The sequence below is a fragment of the Natator depressus genome, chromosome 1 (assembly GCF_965152275.1).
Source record: "Natator depressus isolate rNatDep1 chromosome 1, rNatDep2.hap1, whole genome shotgun sequence".
In the NCBI taxonomy this organism is placed as follows: Eukaryota; Metazoa; Chordata; order Testudines; family Cheloniidae; genus Natator; species Natator depressus.
In genome coordinates this window covers 11013913-11033787 of record NC_134234.1, presented here as the reverse complement: position 1 = coordinate 11033787, position 19875 = coordinate 11013913, and the positions used below count along the sequence as shown (strand labels likewise).

Genomic DNA, 19875 nt, shown 5'->3' with positions numbered 1-19875 from the left:
ATCCTACCATCTCCTCCTTCACATCCCTTCCTAAAAGTGACTTCTTCAATGAGGCCCGCGAACACTAGTCCTTGCCCACAAGGAAGCATCAATGAAATCACAAATAAAGCAAGAAAGATTTAAAATCCAGGCACTTGTGCCTATGGTCACTGCTCTACCACTGCTGTTGACTGCATCCAATCCTCTTCCTTCACCTCCAGTTTAAAGCCCCATCCTACAAACCCTTGCTCACATAAGTAGTCTCCTTGATTTGGACTGAACTCAGTGGGACTACTTATGTAAGGACAACTTGTGTGAGTAATGATTTGCAGGAATAGACCCTTGATTGTAATCTCTTTGGGGTAGGGACCCAGGGTACATTTGGTGCCCTAAATAATGATAATGAAAGGGGAAGCAGGAAGTGGAAGCAGCAGTATATCTAAGAATGTAAATGCTTTAGATCTCATTTTCCTTTGCTTTGACTCCAGCCTAGGAGCTATTTTCTTGTTATTCCTCTCTTGGCTTCACCTCAGTCAATATTTACCTCTTGGGGCCAGTACATTTTAATTTCTGAAAACAAAAGTTCAATATCTGCTTCTTTGGTGTCATATTCCACATTTTTATGCTTTGCAGTTAATGAAACCTCAAGAAAAGGTCTCCCCCTTTACCTGTTCCCAAAAAGTATATACATTTAGAGTACCTACTGGCAATGGACTGGTCATATTCATAGAGCCCCGTTATAAAGTGAGGAAGAGACATGAGAAACCCAGCTATGGATACAAGAATAGCGCCGCAGCCAATGAATCGGGGCCTGTTCACTCTGCTTCCAAAGTAACTTACGAAGACGATCAGCAATGTGTTCCCAACCTGCAGTAGGAGACAGAGATTAAAAAGCTTCTGAAACACTTTGCAAATGACCTCCTTAGGACAGAGAAGAGTACAGGAGAGTTGTGTGGGTGGGAGATTAAAAGAGAGAATTTTGAATACAGCAGAGATTACCTCATTGAAGGAAGCGAGCAATCCAGATGTCTGACTGGACAAGCCAAACCGCTTCTCAATCGTTGAAATTGAGCTTTTCAGATAGCCAGATAGCAAGAGCTGGGAGAGCTGGAGAAACCCATGGCAGAACACAAAAAACTGCAGAGACAAAAAAATAATCCACTCAGTACAGTTATTGCTATTGAAAGTTGTAACCTAAAAACAAACTCTTTTCCCAAACTTTCTTATATTTAAATAAAACAATCCCTTAAAAATAAGAAGTGTGGTGGACATTGAACATGTGGGAGAAACTTTAAAGTATCGCTACCTGCACATCCACCGATGTGATCTATGCCATCATGTGACAGCAATGCCCCTCTGCCATGTACATTGGCCAAACCGGACAGTCTCTACGCAAAAGAATAAATGGACACAAACCTGACATCAGGAATTATAACACTCAAAAACCAGTAGAAGAACACTTCAACTTCCCTGGACACTCAATAACTTAAAGACTCAAGACTTAAAAGTGGCAATTCTTCAACAACAAAAACCTTCAAAAACAGACTCCAATGAGAAACTGCAGAACTGGAATTAATTTGCAAACTGGATACTATCAAATTAGGCCTGAATAAAGACTGGGAGTGGATGGGTTATTACAAAATCTAATTTCCCCATACTAATTGCCCCTTACTGTTACTCACACCTTCTTGTCAGCTGTTTGAAATGGGCCACCCTCATTACCACTACAAAAGTGATTTTTCCTCCTTTGGTATTCTACTGTTAATTGAATTGTCTCGTTAGCAGTGACCCCCCAACTTGGGAAGGCAACTCCCATCTTTTCATGTACTGTGTATATATACCTGCTATTGTATTTTCCACTCCATGCATCTGATGAAGTGGGTTTTAGCCCACGAAAGCTTACGCCCAAATAAATTTGTTAGTCTATAAGGTGCCACAAGGACTCCTCATTGTTACTGCTGTTACTGAGTATGGACATTGCTGGTGAGAGACTCCAGAGACTGGAGTTATTTATCCCCAGAGCAGGTACACACTTCTCTCACGCCCTCCAGATACTGGACCTTGATCCTAACCGGGCGGCACTATCCCTGGGGCTAGAGAGTAGTTCAATCACCAGCTCCCTTAAATCCTTCTCTGCTGAAACTGCCAACAAGAGTGCCAGTTGCTGCCAGCTGCGCTAGGGACATCTGTCCACTAGAAACTGGGCTTAGACAATCAAACTCATTTTATATGGGGCACTACCAGCCTGCACTGGCTTTGAAGTGGTGGTCAAGAAATGGACAGCTCCATAGCCATTTCTACTTTCCATGACTCAGAACCATCCAGTTGCCTGAGATATTAATAAAAACCTGACATGCTGTTATAGCACTGCAGCAACAAACATGCATCTAAAATTAACAAATACCTTGTTTCTAGGCTCAGCGGGGAAAAACCTTATATAATTCTATTTCTTCCCTCCCCCTGATTTCTGTTGATACAGGCACTGGGTTGCAAAGGATGCATTTAGTCAAATATCTTAGGAAGAAGCTATGGATCTTTCCCAGCTCTCAAAGTTCTTGTTAAAGACTAGTAGCCTCATAGCTACTCCCCTCACCACACAACCAGCCTCTCCATATCTTAAGTTGCTACAGGGGCATGATTTCTGGCCACGGGAATATCATTCAGGTGGAATCTGAGTACTTTTGATAACTGACTGACTAAGCCTAGGGCTCAGCAGAATGGACAGAGCCACTTCTGGCTATCTGTTACCTGTATTAATTTCAGAACATTATGGGAGCAATTTGAAAAACCTCCACTATCAGTGTGGATTTGTGTATCCATCCAGTCCAAATTCAGGATTTATCACATCCTCAACTGTCTGTAACAGACCACACTACTGCTATTTCTATTTTCATGTATGTGTTTACCTTTACTCCCTTTTGAGCAACTTCCCAGTGATACTTGGTATTTCCATAAACCTTTTCATCCCAGGTTATCAAATACTGGCACATATTATTCTCCCTATTTTACAGATCAGGGAATTCATGTACAGAGATATTCAATGATATAGTTGGGAATAGAACCCAGCTCCTTTGAGTCCCGTCCTCTAGCCCTCAGACCATACCAGTGAAAGAGGAAAAAGAGATGTTGACTTTAGGACAGTTTAGGAGATCACAGGCCCCTATTTGTCTTTTGTTGCACCATTTTCTACTGCATTTCACCATGCAGTGTGATAGAGGTTTTATATTAATTTATATTAATTATTGGATCATGACATCAGGTTCTTTGGCTTGTATGTTCTAGAAAGAAGCTCTTCACCTTTGGAAAGACAAAGAACTATTTACAACAATATTAACCCAGTAATAAGGGGGGGTGGAGAGAGAGGAAACATCTTTAAATTTGGAAATGCGTAGGGTCATCTGTGCTTGGAAAACTGATTGATTCTCCAGCTACCTATTGCAGATATCTAAGGTGTCTCCAAAATGGCAGAGATTATGTACACACACTCTCTCTCTCTCTTTCTTCATTAATTGGCCCGCCAGATCATACTCACTGATTCCCTAGAGGTTTCCTCAAGAACAATAACATGGATAGTGGCGTTCCCTCTACCAACCTGCAGAGACTGTTCCTTATGGTGCCCCCAGAAAGTTGCTTCCATGAGGTCAAGGGAAGGGAAGAACAAGGCTTTAGATGTGGCATCCTCCCTCCTGTATCTCCTCATCTAGTTCCATCAGACTGATCCTCCTTTCCAATGGAATGGAGGGGACAGTCTGCCGCCTGCTCTTTATGTCAGTGCATATCTATGATAGTCTTGAATTTTGTAAAAACATAGAATATCAGGGTTGGAAGGGACCTTAGGAGGTCATCTAGTCCAACCCCCTGCTCAAAGCAGGACCAATCCCCAATTTTTTCCCAGGATCCCTAAATAGCCCCCTCAAGGATTGAACTCACAACCCTGGGTTTAGCAGGCCAATGCTGTGGATGGATCTGAAAGTGAAACACATGAAACAAATCCTGGTTCCTACCATTGAGGTTACTTTAATGAGTTGCTGTGCAGCAGAAGAGCTCTCAAATCTCCATGCATCAGGCCTGCTCTTTGTACTGCAGCATAGACTGCTCACTTCAGCAGCTTCCGTGTTAGGTCATGCTGGACAAGCTGAAGTTTCAGACAACACTCTGTCTGATTCAGAGGTCATTTTCCTGCACGAGAGTTTGTGATAGAGAAGATGCTGCACATATGGAGATACAAGGAAGGGCAGATAGCCATAGCTGGAGCCAGGCATAACGCCAGCTGGCAATATAGAGATCTCCTGTACACATGGCTTGCAGTGCCTCTACAATTTCTGAACCAATGTGTTGAAATGTCCCACGCTACATCCGTCCCCTCTAGGACAGGGATGATCAAATAAGGATGTATCATATGGTGATGCCAACTAAGGCTAAAAATAATAACACCAAACTTGGCTGACCTGTGATCTAAGCCAGAATTTGAAAAACTAAACTTTCCCTTCCATAGCACATCTCCTCCAACAGTCTCAAAGCATTTCTGAAACACTGATAAGCTTCACAGCACCAGAATGTAAGTATATTGTACCAGTTTTACTGGCTGGGCAATGAGTCAGTGGTGAGAAGAGACTCTAGAAGTCCAACTACCCAGATCCCATTGTTCTCACCATGAAGTAACTCCCCTTCCATTTATAGAGAGAAAAGGTTAGCACATTTGGCCACTATACCTCCAAATCTCTCTCTCTCTCTCTCTTTCACACTCTCTCTCTCAGTGTCAAGCCAGAAATTATTGCATTGAAATATCTTCCTGTTCTCTTTCATTTGTAATACCTTCGTAGAAGATTGACAGCGAGAGAAATTGTATTGTCAATCTCATCCCTACCTATTTGTCAGACATGGATCACAGTGCTCTGGTATCCTTGGAGTTTGAAATTAACAAAGCATTTCCACTTGCCATCTCTTGGGTTTCTTCTCTTATCACTGGGTAACCTATCAGCATATATTGTAGGCTCTACCAAAGCAAAAGCTTTTTTGTTTGTATGTTTGTTTTAAAATTTCTAAGTGACACAGCAATAGATTTTGAAGGTGCTACTAGTTTTTTTGATTATGTTTCCTATGGGATTACAACAGTTTTCAGGAAATGTTAGAAATGTGGGGCATATGGCACTCGAAGCCATCAAAAAATATGTTTGCTTTTAGTTCAGTAAATTGTGATTTACTAATTTGCATTAATCCAGAGGAAACACCTGAATCAGAACATGGATCTCATTGTTTCTATGTGTCTCAGAGCTCAACATCTGTTTATATACTTTCTATTCAGGTTCTTATACAGCTCTCATCACCACGTTAGCTGAGTGCCTTCCAGAAGCGCATTAAGCAATGTGACTAGCAGCTGTTATTTATGGTTCTTTGTTCTCTTTTCCTCTCTCCAGCAGGAAATTATGTATTGTCTTATTTGTATAATGTGGTGTGTGTTTCTTCTAGTAAGACATAACAGCGCTGAGCAGGAAGATGATAGTTCCTCTCTACGAGCAACACATTGAGTCACAGCCAACTTAAAACCAGAAATAGGTCAACAAACAAAAGGAAATCAGAGAAAAAAACAACAAAAATGAACAATGATCTGAAGGGATTTACTGGAAGAACAATTCCAAGATCCAAAGGCATTGGGCCCCAGTCCATTGCAATGGCCTTTGCAGGCAGGAATCCTGGCAGCAGAAAGTTCATTGGAGGATTACAGCAACACAAGAAAGCCACAATCTTCCTTAAATTAGGGACCCCAAGCAGGCCAGTGCAGTTCCCAGTATGGCAGTGCTTATGAGGGAGGGGCACAGTCAGGGGATATGATGATTTAATGCTCCTATGACACCCTATGGAAATTAAAGCTGCCCACCCCCAGTGGAAATAGCTGCCTGCCCTCCATTACATGATGGATTCTACCATTCCCTGGAACACACTAGATCAGGCTGGCACAGGGAGGTGCAATGTGCCCGCAGGGAGCTGGACCAGGATCTCTTTCTGAGAAGGAAGAAAAAGACATTTTTAAATTCTTAGATTCTGTGATAGGGGCCCTGGGACAAGGAAACAGACAAGATGGCCTTAGGGCTTTTCCATCTCATGTGTAGATATTTTAAAAAACCCTAACAAAGCAGAACACTGTACATATGATTCTCACCTAGGGACTGGTTGAGAGAGAGAGAGAATTAACCACCCAGGACAGATGTTAGTCAGTCACATCACTTAGTGCACACTGGTGGAAGATTCTCAAGTACTACGGTGAACTGAGTGGTATTCCAGTCTGGTAGTTTATTGTTGCAGCCACAGGCGGAGAGTGCTCACGATCCAGGACAAATGGGAAAATTCTTTCTACCTGCTCATTCCCTGGGAATAAACAGCTGGCAAACATTTTTCACTCATTACAGCACCATGGAGACGTATCCGGGTCTAGAGCTGCTTACCTGAGCAATATGGATGGCATGCCCTATTACTGCACTTTGCATCAAAGGATCTCCAAGCCCCGTACAAACATTAAGAAATTTAGCTTCATATCGCCCCTATGAGATAGGGAAGCATTATTATCCTCTTTTGGAAGTCAAGGAGACCCAGAGAGATATGTGACTTGCCCAAAGCCAAACAGAAAGACAGTGCTGGAGCTGGGAATAGAACCTACATCTCCTGATTTACCCAACGTGACAAAATTAGATGATATTAGAATCACAGAATATTAGGGTTGGAAGAGACCTCAGGAGGTCATCTAGTCCAATCCCCTCCTCAAAGCAGGACCAACACCAACTAAATCATCCCAGCCAGGGCTTTATCAAGCCAGGCCTTAAAAACCTCTAAGGATGGAAATTCCACCACCTCCCTAGGTAACCCATTCCAGTGCTTCGCCACCCTCCTAGTGAAATAGTGTTTCCTAATATCCAACCTAGACCTCCCCCACTGCAACTTGAGACCATTGTTTCTTGTTCTGTCATCTGCCACCACTGAGAACAGCCGAGCTCCATCCCTCTCTGGAACCCCGCTTCAGGTAGTTGAAGGCTGCTATCAAATCCCCCCTTACTCTTCTCTTCTGCAGACTAAATAAGCCCAGTTACCTCAGCCTTTCCTCATAAGTCATGTGCCTCAACCTCCTAATCATTTTCGTTGCCCTCCGCTGGACACTCTCCAAATTAGCCACATCCCTTCTGTAGTGGGGGGACCAAAACTGGACACAGTACTCCAGATGTGGCCTCACCAGTGCCGAATAGAGGGGAATAATCACTTCCCTTGATCTGCTGGCAATGCTCCTACTAATACAGCCCAATATGTCGTTGGCCTTCTTGGCAACAAGGGCACACTGCTGACGCATATCCAGCTTCTCGTTCACTGTAATCCCCAGGTCCTTTTCTGCAGAACTGCTGCTTAGCCAGTCGGTCCCCAGCCTCTAGTGGTGCATGGAATTCTTCCTTTCTAAGTGCAGGACTCTGCACTTGTCCTTGTTGAACCTCATCAGATTTCTTTTGGCCCAATCCTCCAGTTCGTCTGGGTCACTCTGGACCCTATCCCTACCCTCCAGGATATCTACCTCTCCCCACAGCTCAGTGTCATCTGCGAACTTGCTGAGGGTGCAATTAATCCCATCATCCAGATCATTAATAAAGATGTTGAACAAAATTGGCCCCAGGACCGACCCCTGGGGAACTCCGCTTGATACCAACTGCCAACTAGACATCGTGCTGTTGATCACTACCTGTTGAGCCCAACAATCTAACCAGCTTTCTATCCACCTTATAGTCCATTCATCCAGTCCATACTTCTTTAACTTGCTGGCAAGAATACTGCGGGAAACAGTATCAAAAGTTTTGCTAAAGTCAAGATATACCAAATCCACCACTTTCCCCATATCCACAGAGCCAGTTATCTCATCATAGAAGGCAATTAGATTAGTCAGGCATGACTTGTCCTTGGTGAATCCATGTTGACTGTTCCTGATCACCTTCCTCTCTTCCAAGTGCTTCAAAATGGATTAGTTGAGGACCTGCTCCATGATTTTGCCGGGGACTGAAGTGAGGCTGACCGGTCTGTAGTTCCCCAGCTTCTCTTTCTAACCTTTTAAAAATATGGGCACTATATATGCCTTTTTCCAATCATCTGGGACCTCCCCCGATCACCATGAATTTTCAAAGATAATGGCCAATGGCTCTGCAATCACATCAGCCAACTCCCTCAGCACCCTTGGATGCATTAGGTCTGGACCCATGGACTTGTGCAAGTCCAGCTTTTCTAAATAGTCCTTAACCTGTTCTTTCATCACTGAGGGCTACTCACCTGCTCCCCATACTGCATTGCCCAGTGCAGCAGTCTGGGAACTGACCTTGTCTTTGAAGACCGAGGCAAAAAAAGCATTGAGTACTTCAGCTTTTTCGACATCATCTGTCATTATGTTGCCTCCCCCATTCAGTAAGGGTCCCACACTTTCCCTGATCGACTTCTTGTTGCTAACATAGCTGTAGAAACCCTTCTTGTTACCCTTCACATCCCTTGCTAGCTGCAACTCCAAATGTGCCTTGGCCTTCCTGATTACACCCCTGCATGCTCTAGCAATATTTTTATACTCCTCCCTAGTTATCTGTCCCAATTTTCACTTCTTGGAAGCTTCCTTTTTGAGTTTAAGCTCACCGAAGATTTCACTGTTAAGCCAAGCTGGTCGCCTGCCATATTTTCTATTCTTTCTGCACATGAGGGTGGTTTGTTCCTGCGCCCTCAATAAGGCTTCTTTAAAATATAGCCAGCTCTCCTGGACTCCTTCCCCCCTCATATTAGCCTCCCAGGGGATCCTGCCCATCAGTTCCCTAAGGGAGTCTAAGGCTGCTTTTCTGAAATCCAGGGTCCGTATTTTGCTACTCTCCTTTCTTCCTTTTGTCAGGATCCTGAACTCAACCATCTCATGGTCACTGCTGCCTTGGTTGCCACCCACTTCTACTTCCCCTACCAATTCTTCCCTGTTTGTAAGCAGCAGGTCAAGAGGGGCACGGCCCTCAGTTGGTTCCTCCAGCACTTGTACCAGGAAGTTCTGTTCCTGGATTGTCTGTGTATTGCTGCGTTATGATATTCTGGGTTATGATTGTTTCCAGTGTAAACTAAGGCTTCCAGTGAGCATGCTTAATTGCAGCTTCTCTCAATGACCATCTCAGTATATTATTCTGCAGAGTGCCACTTCTTTTGTATCTAATATAGAGGACAAGGCAAGGAAAGCTTCAATTTGGATCAAGATGTGTTCACCTTCAGTATGGAGAACAAGCCAGAGAGACAAGTCCAGCCACTTGCTTCCATAATCCCCTTCCTGATGCTAAAAGTGACCATAGGTTCTGCCTTATATAAATTTTTGCTCTCAGACATGTGATGTGCCACATATGTATGTGAAGTACCAGTGGCTTTTCCTGTGCTTTGGCTGATGAAGCCAAATCAAATCTTTCACTTGACTCTCCTGTCAAGTTTTCTCAATTGCCCAAGATCAATACTCAAATGCCTCTAAAAAATTAAAAGTTTTATCAAGAATAGTGTCTTGTCTCCAGAAGATTGAAAGAAATCGGTAGAAAAAATTTCCAGCCTTTTGTGAGCTAAGGATTCCTTGCCACTGCAATAAACATAGAATCATAGAATTCTAGGACTGGAAGGGACCTCGAGAGGTCATCTAGTCCAGTCCCCTGCACTCATGGCAGGGCTAAGTATTATCTAGACCATTCCTGACACGTGTTTGTGTAACCTGCTCTTAAAAATCCCCAATGATGGAGGATTTATTCCAGTGCTTAACCACCCTGACAGTTAGGAAGTTTTTCCTAATGTCCAACCTAACCTGCCCTTGCTGCAATGCAAGCCCACTGATTCTTGTCCTGTCCTCAAAGGTTAAGAAGAAAAATGTTTCTCCCTCCTGCTTGTAACAACCTTTAATTTACTTGAAAACTGTTATCATGTCTTCTCTCAGTCTTCTCTTCTCCAGACTAAACAAATCCAATTTCTTCAATCTTCCCTCCTAGGTCATGTTCCTGCTTGACTGTGACCACTGATAACTACTCTCTGGGAACGGTTTTCCAGCCCCAGTTATGTACCCACCTAATAGTAGCTCCATCTAGGTCAGGGGTGGGCAAACTACAGCCTGTGGGCTGGATCCGGCCACCAGCTGTTTTACGCCGGCCCTCGATCTCCCGCTAGGGAACAGGGTCTGGGGCTTGGCTTGCTCTGGCGCTCCAGCCAGGGAGCAGGATCGGGGGCTGCTCCACATGGCTACTGGAAGCTGCGGCATGGCCCCCCTCTGGCTCTTACTCACTCCAATTGCCCTGCTCCAGTGGCCAATTCCGGCACTCCAATGGAGCTGCAGGGGCGCTGCCTGCAGACAGGACAGCGTGCAGAGCCGCCTGGCTGCGCCTCTGTGTAGGAGCCAGAGAAGGGACATGCTGCTTCTTCCGAGAGCCGCTTGAGGTAAGCACCGCCCAGAGTCTGCACCCCTGAGCCTCTCTCCATGCCTCAACCCCCTGCCCCAGCCCTGATCTCCCTCCAACCCTCCAAATCCCTCGATCCCAGCCTGGAGCACCCTCCTGAACCCCAAACCCCTCATCTCCAGCCCCACCCCACAGCCTGCACCCCAACTCCCTGCCACAGCCCTGATCCCCCTCCTGCCCTCTGAACCCAGCCCAGATCACCCAGCCCAGAGCACCCTCCTACATCCCAAACTCCTCATCTCCAGCCCCATCCCACAGCCCACACCCCCCTGCCCCGCAACCCACTTCCCCAGCCCAGAGCCCCCTCCCACACCCTGAAGTCCTCATTTCTGGCCCCACCCCAGAGCCCATACCCCCAACCAGAGCCCTCACCCTCTCTTGCACCCCAACCCCAATTCTGTGAGCATTCATGGCCCGCCATATAATTTCTACTCCCAGATGTGGCCCTCAAGCCAAAAGGTTTGCCCACGCCTGATCTAGGTTGTAGTATATTATACTTTCTTCCATTTCCCTGGGGAAGAGGATATGTGGGACTCTTACCAGCATTGCCAACATGGTTAGAAAACCAGGTCCCTATTTGACCGGATAGTGCATGACTCTATCAGTGTAAAATAAATAAATCTGTTAGTCTTTAAGGTGCCACCGGACTCCTCGTTGTTTCTGTAAGTGTAGTTTTTCACAGAAGACTGAAAGGACCAAGGCTCACCAGTGCCTGCTTCTCTGCAATAGCTACAATTAGCTCGTGTATGTTACACCCATTTGATCATAACTGGTGATCCCTGCTCAGTGCAGGAAGGAGAATCTCTCCACCAGGTCTCTGTCAATATACCATTGACCAAAATAAATGATATTCCAGACCCACATTTAAGAACATAAGAATGGCCATACTGGGTCAGACCAAAGGTCCATCCAGCCCAGTATCCTGTCTACGGACAGTGGCCAATGCCAGGTGCCCCAGAGGGAGTGAATCTAACAGGTAATGATCTAGTGATCTCTCTCCTGCCATCCATCTCCACCCTCTGACAAACTGAGGCTAGGGACACCATTCCTTACCCATCCTGGCTAATAGCCATTAATGGACTTAACCACCATGAATTTCTCCAGTTCTCTTTTAAACCCTGTTATAGTCCTAGCCTTCACAACCTCCTCAGGCAAGGAGTTCCACAGGTTGACTGTGCACTGTGTGAAGAAGAACTTCCTGTTATTTGTTTTAAATCTGCTGCCCATTAATTTCATTTGGTGGCCCCTAGTTCTTATATTATGGGAACAAGTAAATAACTTTTCCTTATTCACTTTCTCCACACCACTCATGATTTTATATACCTCTATCATATCCCCCCTTGGTCTCCTCTTTTTCAAGCTGAAAAGTCCTAGCCTCTTGAATCTCTCCTCATATGGGACCTGTTCCAAACCCCTAATCATTTTAGTTGCCCTTTTCTGAACCTTTTCTAATGCCAGTATACCTTTTTTGAGATGAGGAGACCACATCTGTAAGCAATACCTTTTTTTGAGATCACATTTGTGATCTCAAAGTTGCAGTGGGGAGGTTTAGGTTGGATATTAGGAAAAACTTTTTCACTAGGAGGGTGGTGAAACACTGGAATGCGTTACCTAGGGAGGTGGTGGAATCTCCTTCCTTAGATATTTTTAAGGTCAGACTTGACAAAGCCCTGGCTGGGATGATTTAGTTGGGGATTGGTCCTGCTTTGAGCAGGGGGTGGGACTAGATGACCTCCTGAGGTCCCTTCCAACCCTGATATTCTATGATTCTCTGATTCTGTGACCTATGTAACCAAGCGCATGTGCGGGAGAATCACTGGTGCAGATGCATTTTATCCACATGATTCTTCACAACATTAACCATCTGAATGGCTGTCAAAATTCTGCATGGCACCTACATGAGACTGGGAATGTTATAATAATGTAATTATGTGTATTTATACAGAGCCTTACATCCAATGACCTCAGAGCCCTTTATAAACAAGAGATCCAGTAAGCCTGACGTCGCCTCAGAGAGGTAGGTATTACTATCCCCATTCTACACATGGGGGAAATGGAGACACAGAATAAGATGGAGCAACTTGCCCAAAGCCAGGCAGCCAGTAAGTTGTAGAGCTTGGAAAAGAACTCCTTACTATCAGGGAGTTGAAAAACTTCTTACTAGTTACACTATCCTAGCGTCCATTTTAATGGATGCTAGAAAAGACACATACCAGCCATTACACTTTGTGCCGTAGGAAAGTCGATCTCACACCGCTTCTTGTCTGTTCAGGAATATACTGCTGCTATTTTAACAACAGGCTCCCACAGATATTTTCTCCCCTAGCCGGTGATAAAAGCCTGTACTTTTAGGCATTTGCAGAAAGGAGGGGCTGAGAGTCTGAAGAATCATTTGTTTCCCCACTGAATCAAAACTGCTTGCTCATAACCATAACCAAAGCCAAACCACTGCACAAACAAACTTGTACTAAGGGCATTGTGCAAGGAGTGTCTGGCGCTTGTTCCTAAACAAATAGGCACAGCATGCTGCTAGCATAGCCTGGAAGCAGTTTGTGTAATCTGAACCGTCATGGGGGAGGGGAAGAGTGCTTGTAGAAGAGAGTCTCCTTCCCCAAGATATTTTTTTTGAAAATACATGGTGCAATCTGGTGCATAACAGAGGGAAAACTGTTACTTTTCAGAAGTATTGTTTTCTGAGCCTTAGGCATCACTCATCTCTGGGAGGGGGGTTCAGTGAATTCAGAGCTGGCCTGGCTCTGTCAGAGGCAGGGAAATCACCCCAACCAACTCTTCATTAGAATGGCAGAATATTTAGCAAGCGGCTACTAACAGACCCCTAGCGCCCTCTCCTGCCCATCCCCATACCAGTCTGGGTCTCACAGCACTTGCCAGCAGAACACAGGCAGGGCTGACCCTCCACTGTTGGGCCTTACAGCTCTCCTCAGCAGAATCCGGGCTGGGTTAGTGCTGTTTTCACAGGCTTTAGCTGTGGGGCATGCAATGGCTCCTCTCTTGATGGTCACAAGCACCCCATGTGACCTCAGGCCAGGCCTGCACATGAACATATTTCAGACTGCCAGCCAAATGGGCAACATGCACATATGTCTGCAGTAGGCAAGGGGATTCAAGGCAGGACAGAGCAAGCTATTTACAAGAAGGCCAAGACCTGACCCTTTAACCACAGTAATGTGCAGGTTAACGTTATGAGTAATTCAAATGGATGTGCAGCCTCTGGTCTGATTCCAGCTAGGGATGATGGCAGTAGGAAGTGACTGAAAACACACACACGCACCTCAAGTTATTTTTATACAGTAGCTGGCCAGTGCCCATACCATATAATTATATGTCTTTGCTGTCAAGCAGACTATATTACACTCATAACTTTGTTTTTACTCACAGGTGAATTGCTGCCATGACACACACAGTAACTGCTAATAACACTTCACCTGTCCACAGCACCTTTCTTCTGAGGATCTCAAAGCCCTTCACACACGTTAATTAATTCACCCTCACAACGGCCTGGATTTTGCAGGTGGGGAAAGTCAGGCCCAGGGAGGTACCCTGTGGCAGAGCCAAGTATAGAACCCCAATTTCTTTGCCAAGATTTTAAAAAAGTGACTAGTGATTTTGGGTGCCTACATTTTTGGCTGCCCAACTTGAGACACCTTAATGGAACCTAATTTTCAGAAAGTGCTGAGCTCCTGCTCTCTGAAAATCAGGACCATATAAAGTGACTCAGGTCAGGCACCCAAAATATGAAGTCACTTTTGAAAATATTGGCCCATTGTGCTCAGTCCTAGGCTTTAGCCCCAGCACCATCTTCCCATATTTCCTTCCTGGATTTGTCTCCTTATGTTCATTACAATATTCATGAAAAAAGCTAGAGAAAGAAAGCGAACCTAATCTTCAGCTTTGTCAGTGGTCTTTATGTATTTTGCTTGACGTGCTCTTCTATTACAAAGTCTAACGGCTAAATTCTCCTCTCATGAATACTGGTGCAACCCCATCTACTTCAGTGGAGTTCCTCTTGTGTAGCGTAGAAAAGAATTTGCCCCCTAATGTTCACTATATTAAGTCAAGGCTAGATCTTGCTGCCACAGAGCTCAATGGAGTCTTGACATGCACTTCACTGGAAGCTGCATCAAATCCTTATTTTGTCCATTTTGTAGTATTGAAGGAATTAGTGCAACATGTCACTAACTGTTTTAAGGTCCTTCTGGTCTGTACAGCATTCCCCGGGAGGACTGTTTGCATGAAGTTCTTAAGAGGCATTTTTGTGCCTTAGTTGTTTGAAAACCTACAGTGGCGTGTTTCCATTTGCGATTAACTGAGCTTGTTGTAAGCGTGCAAAGTGTGTTAAGCAATTCTTTGGTTTTCCTGTAAGGATCATTCAGATCCTGCTTCTAAAATTGTCTCCCAGAATGTGAGGAAGTCAGATATTGATTCTGAAACCTGAGTGACCTAACTTCATGAAAGCAACATAAAGCATGGGGAAAAGCTTCTCTGCACAGCATGCAACATGGATTAGGAGATGATCATAATGGTCCCTTCTGACCTTAATATCTATGAGTCTATGAGTCCATGAGGAGTGAATTCTTGTGTCTCGGTTCTCCTAGCACATGCACAAATCCACATGACAGCTCAGATCATCTATTTTTATAGTATTCAAACTCACAGTGAGCTGCAGCCCAAAACACTTCCACACACAAAGCCCATGATGCCTTTTCCTGGGCTTTAAATTTCGGGTGGGATTTCTGACACATTCATAGCTTTCTCTTCAACAAAGAAAAATCTCTAAGAAGTAGGTCAGGTGGCAAATGCCTTAAAAGCCTTGCCAAGTTCCTAGAAGCAAACTCTAGATTTCTTTGCAAGAGAGTTGTCTAAGGGTCCAGACTCTTGTGCAGGTAGTTTATACTGTAGACGGAGATGTGAAACAGAACGCCTCTCACTCATATTTTCTCTCAGACTTTTGGAAGTGAGCTTAGTGCTGGTAAAGTGCTGGGTTAGCAACTGCAGAACATGGACAGCGGGCAGTGCAAACTTTCCCCACATTGCCATGCCAATGCGCTTCAATTCTGACCTGGAACGTAACCAAAAAAATAACTATTTTCTATCACCAGCAAGGACTGGCTTCAGACCAGCGTCCCCGCAAAGAAAGGCTCAGAAACCAGTAATCAAATCCCTGAGCCTTCCAGTCCCGCACAACAACACAGTCCATTATCTCTGACCCACAACATTTGTGAGGAAGACTTATGTGTCTCTCTCATCTCAGGAAAGAACTCAGGAGTATAACTGCTGATCGGGCCAGAATAATGGCCGATTTCAGAGCTTCCTTGTGCCACACATCGTTAGCACTCTTATTGCAGCTTGTTTCTTTGAGTTTCAGTGCATGTCACTTCGTAGGCATCATCACAAAAAATATTAGCTTTGTTTTACTTGCACTTGGACATTCGTGAGAACAAAATAAAGTTGATGGGAACAATGGTTTTGTGGCTAACTCAATAGTGTGTCAGGTAATCTGGGTTACATTCTTGACTCTCCCACAAACTCCGTGTGTGACTGTGGGTACGTCACGAGCCTCAGCTTCTCCATCTGCAAAACAGGGACAATCATGCTCTCCTACCTCAGAGGGAGTTGTGAGGCAAAATTCATTAATATTTGTAAAACACTTTGAAAAGTCTTATTATTAGGCAGGGCTATACCTGTTTTACTCCAGTGCTTTAAAACAAAGCATTGGTCATGTAACTTTATAACTTAGTAAAATTATCTAATAAGAAAGTATCAGGTGATCAACTTCACACCATAAATATACAGTATTGTTTGTCCAAGAATCTCAAAGCACTTTGCAAATATTAATGAATCAAACCTCACAGCTCTGATCCTATCAGGTAATAAGTATTACTACAACTACTTTGTGACTGAATGCACCCCCTATATTCACACCCTACAACACTATTGTAATAAACTTTGTATAAAATATGAAGTCCCCTGTATATTTATGTCCGATTTGTGTCCATTTATTCTTTTACATAGGGACTGTCCAGTTTGGCCAATGTACATGGCAGAGGGGCATTGCTGGCACATGATGGCATAGATCACATTAGTAGACATGCAGGTTGGACATCAGGAACGGTAACACACAAAAGCCGGAGGGAGAACACTTCAATCTTCCTGGACATTCTATAACAGATTTGAAAGTAGCCGTACTTGAACAAAAAAACTTCAGAAACAGACTTCAAAGAGAAACAGCAGAACTAAAATTCATTTACAAATTTAACACCTTTAATTTGGGCTTGAATAGGGACTGGGAGTGGCTGGCTCATCACAGAAGCAGCTTTGCCTCTCCTGGAATTGACACCTCCTCATCTATTGTTGGGAGTGGACTACATCCACCCTGATCGAATTGGCCCTGTCAACACTGGTTCTCCACTTGTGAGCTCATTCCCTCACGAGCCAACTAGGGGGGGAGCTTTTCTTGACCTGCTGCTCACAAACAGGGTAGAATTAGTAGGGGAAGCAAAAGTGGACGGGAATCTGGGAGGCAGTGACCATGAGTTGGTTGAGTTCAGGATCCTGACGCAGGGAAGAAAGGTAAGCAGCAGGATACGGACCCTGGACTTCAGGAAAGCAGACTTCGACTCCCTCAGGGAGGGGATGGGTAGGATCCCCTGGGGGACTAACATGAAGGGGAAAGGAGTCCAGGAGAGCTGGCTGTATTTCAAGGAATCCCTGTTGAGGTTACAGGGACAAACCATCCCGATGAGTCGAAAGAATAGTAAATATGGCAGGCGACCAGCTTGGCTTAATGGTGAAATCCTAGCAGATCTTAAACATAAAAAAGAAGCTTACAAGAAGTGGAAGGTTGGACATATGACCAGGGAAGAGTATAAAAATATTGCTCGGGCATGTAGGAATGAAATCAGGAGGGCCAAATCGCACCTGGAGCTGCAGCTGGCAAGAGATGTCAAGAGTAACAAGAAGGGTTTCTTCAGGTATGTTGGCAACAAGAAGAAAGCCAAGGAAAGTGTGGGCCCCTTACTGAATGAGGGAGGCAACCTAGTGACAGAGGATGTGGAAAAAGCTAATGTACTCAATGCTTTTTTTGCCTCTGTCTTCACTAACAAGGACAGCTCCCAGACTGCTGCGCTGGGCATCACAACATGGGGAGTAGATGGCCAGCCCTCGGTGGAGAAAGAGTTGGTTAGGGACTATTTAGAAAAGCTGGACGTGCACAAGTCCATGGGGCCGGACGAGTTGCATCCGAGAGTGCTAAAGGAATTGGCGGATGTGATTGCAGAGCCATTGGCCATTATCTTTGAAAACTCGTGGCGAAAGGGGGAAGTCCCAGATGACTGGAAAAAGGCTAATGTAGTGCCAATCTTTAAAAAAGGGAAGAAGGAGGATCCTGGGAACTACAGGCCAGTCAGCCTCACCTCAGTCCCTGGAAAAATCATGGAGCAGGTCCTCAAGGAATCAATCCTGAAGCACTTACACGAGAGGAAAGTGATCAGGAACAGTCAGCATGGATTCACCAAGGGTAGGTCATGCCTGACTAATCTAATCGCCTTCTATGATGAGATTACTGGTTCTGTGGATGAAGGGAAAGCAGTGGATGTATTGTTTCTTGACTTTAGCAAAGCTTTTGACACGGTCTCCCACAGTATTCTTGTCAGCAAGTTAAAGAAGTATGGGCTGGATGAATGCACTATAAGGTGGGTAGAAAGTTGGCTAGATTGTCGGGCTCAACGGGTAGTGATCAATGGCTCCATGTCTAGTTGGCAGCTGGTATCAAGTGGAGTGCCCCAGGGGTCGGTCCTGGGGCCGGTTTTGTTCAATATCTTCATAAATGATCTGGAGGATGCTGTGGATTGCACTCTCAGCAAATTTGCGGATGATACTAAACTGGGAGGAGTGGTAGATACGCTGGAGGGCAGCGATAGGATACAGAGGGACCTAGACAAATTGGAGGATTGGGCCAAAAGAAATCTGATGAGGTTCAATAAGGATAAGTGCAGGGTCCTGCACTTAGGACGGAAGAACCCAATGCACTGCTACAGACTAGGGACTGAATGGCTAGGCAGCAGTTCTGCGGAAAAGGACCTAGGGGTGACAGTGGACGAGAAGCTGGATATGAGTCAGCAGTGTGCCCTTGTTGCCAAGAAGGCCAATGGCATTTTGGGATGTATAAGTAGGGGCATAGCGAGCAGATCGAGGGACGTGATCATTCCCCTCTATTCGACATTGGTGAGGCCTCATCTGGAGTACTGTGTCCAGTTTTGGGCCCCACACTACAAGAAGGATGTGGATAAATTGGAGAGAGTCCAGCGAAGGGCAACAAAAATGATTAGGGGTCTGGAACACATGACTTATGAGGAGAGGCTGAGGGAACTGGGATTGTTTAGTCTGCAGAAGAGAAGAATGAGGGGGGATTTGATAGCTGCTTTCAACTACCTGAGAGGTGGTTCCAAAGAGGATGGTTCTAGACTATTCTCAGTGGTAGAAGAGGACAGGACAAGGAATAATGGTCTCAAGTTGCAGTGGGGGAGGTTTAGGTTGGATATTAGGAAAAACTTTTTCACTAGGAGGGTGGTGAAACACTGGAATGCATTACCTAGGGAGGTGGTAGAATCTCCTTCCTTAGATGTTTTTAAGGTCAGGCTTGACAAAGCCCTGGCTGGGATGGTTTGATTGGGGATTGGTCCTGCTTTGAGCAGGGGGTTGGACTAGATGACCTCCTGAGGTCCCTTCTAACCCTGATATTCTATGATTCTATGATTCTCTTCATGTGTCAGGATGTAAGCAGAGTCAGGATGAGCTCCACCCTGACATCTGGTGGTGAGGTGTGACAAGTTGTGGAAAAGAACTTCAGGAGCTGATCTCATTTGCATAGGCACACCCACCCCACCTAGAATAAGGCCATAGCTGCCCAAATGGTCACTTTGGCTGCTGTGGGATCCCCAGTGTCTCTGTTATTGGGGCAGGAAGAATAAATTGTTATTACCCTGATTATGGGAATCAAGGACAGTGGAACTGTACTTGGCCTTTTGTTATGATGGAGGGACTCGCCATCAACTAAGTAGCACTTGCTAGGCAAGGGACATGGGTTCCAAAACTCTGTGAATTGAGAGAGGCTGGGGATAGGTATTAATACTTGGTGGCATGGGCCCCCTGGTGAGGGCCTTACATGCTAATTGCACTTCCTCCTCTCTCCACTGTGGAATATCAGAGCTAATTTTGGTTCCATTAGGAGTCTAGTTACAGGCTGATGAGCTGAATTCACTTTGGGCTAATGGTGCACTAGCACTGAGGCTCCCCTACTACAGGCTGAAATCACAAAAGAGCTGAAATCACTGAGTGTTGTGTTAAGTAGTGGGGGAGCCTGAAGATATATGGTGGAGTAGTTTGCAGGACGGTGAGCCGAGCGGCTGGT

General features: G+C 45.0%; 1 protein-coding gene across 1 annotated transcript in view; it reads right to left on the bottom strand.

The window, feature by feature from the left end:
* Window positions 1–19875, bottom strand: part of SLCO2B1 (solute carrier organic anion transporter family member 2B1) — a 102123-nt gene that overhangs the window by 60968 nt on the left and 21280 nt on the right. The window contains exons 3-4 of the mRNA XM_074942887.1: window positions 979–1116; window positions 684–846 (exon numbers count right to left, since the gene is read on the bottom strand). Coding sequence (XP_074798988.1) covers window positions 684–846; window positions 979–1116 — 301 coding nt within the window. The remainder of the gene's footprint in view (window positions 1–683; window positions 847–978; window positions 1117–19875) is intronic.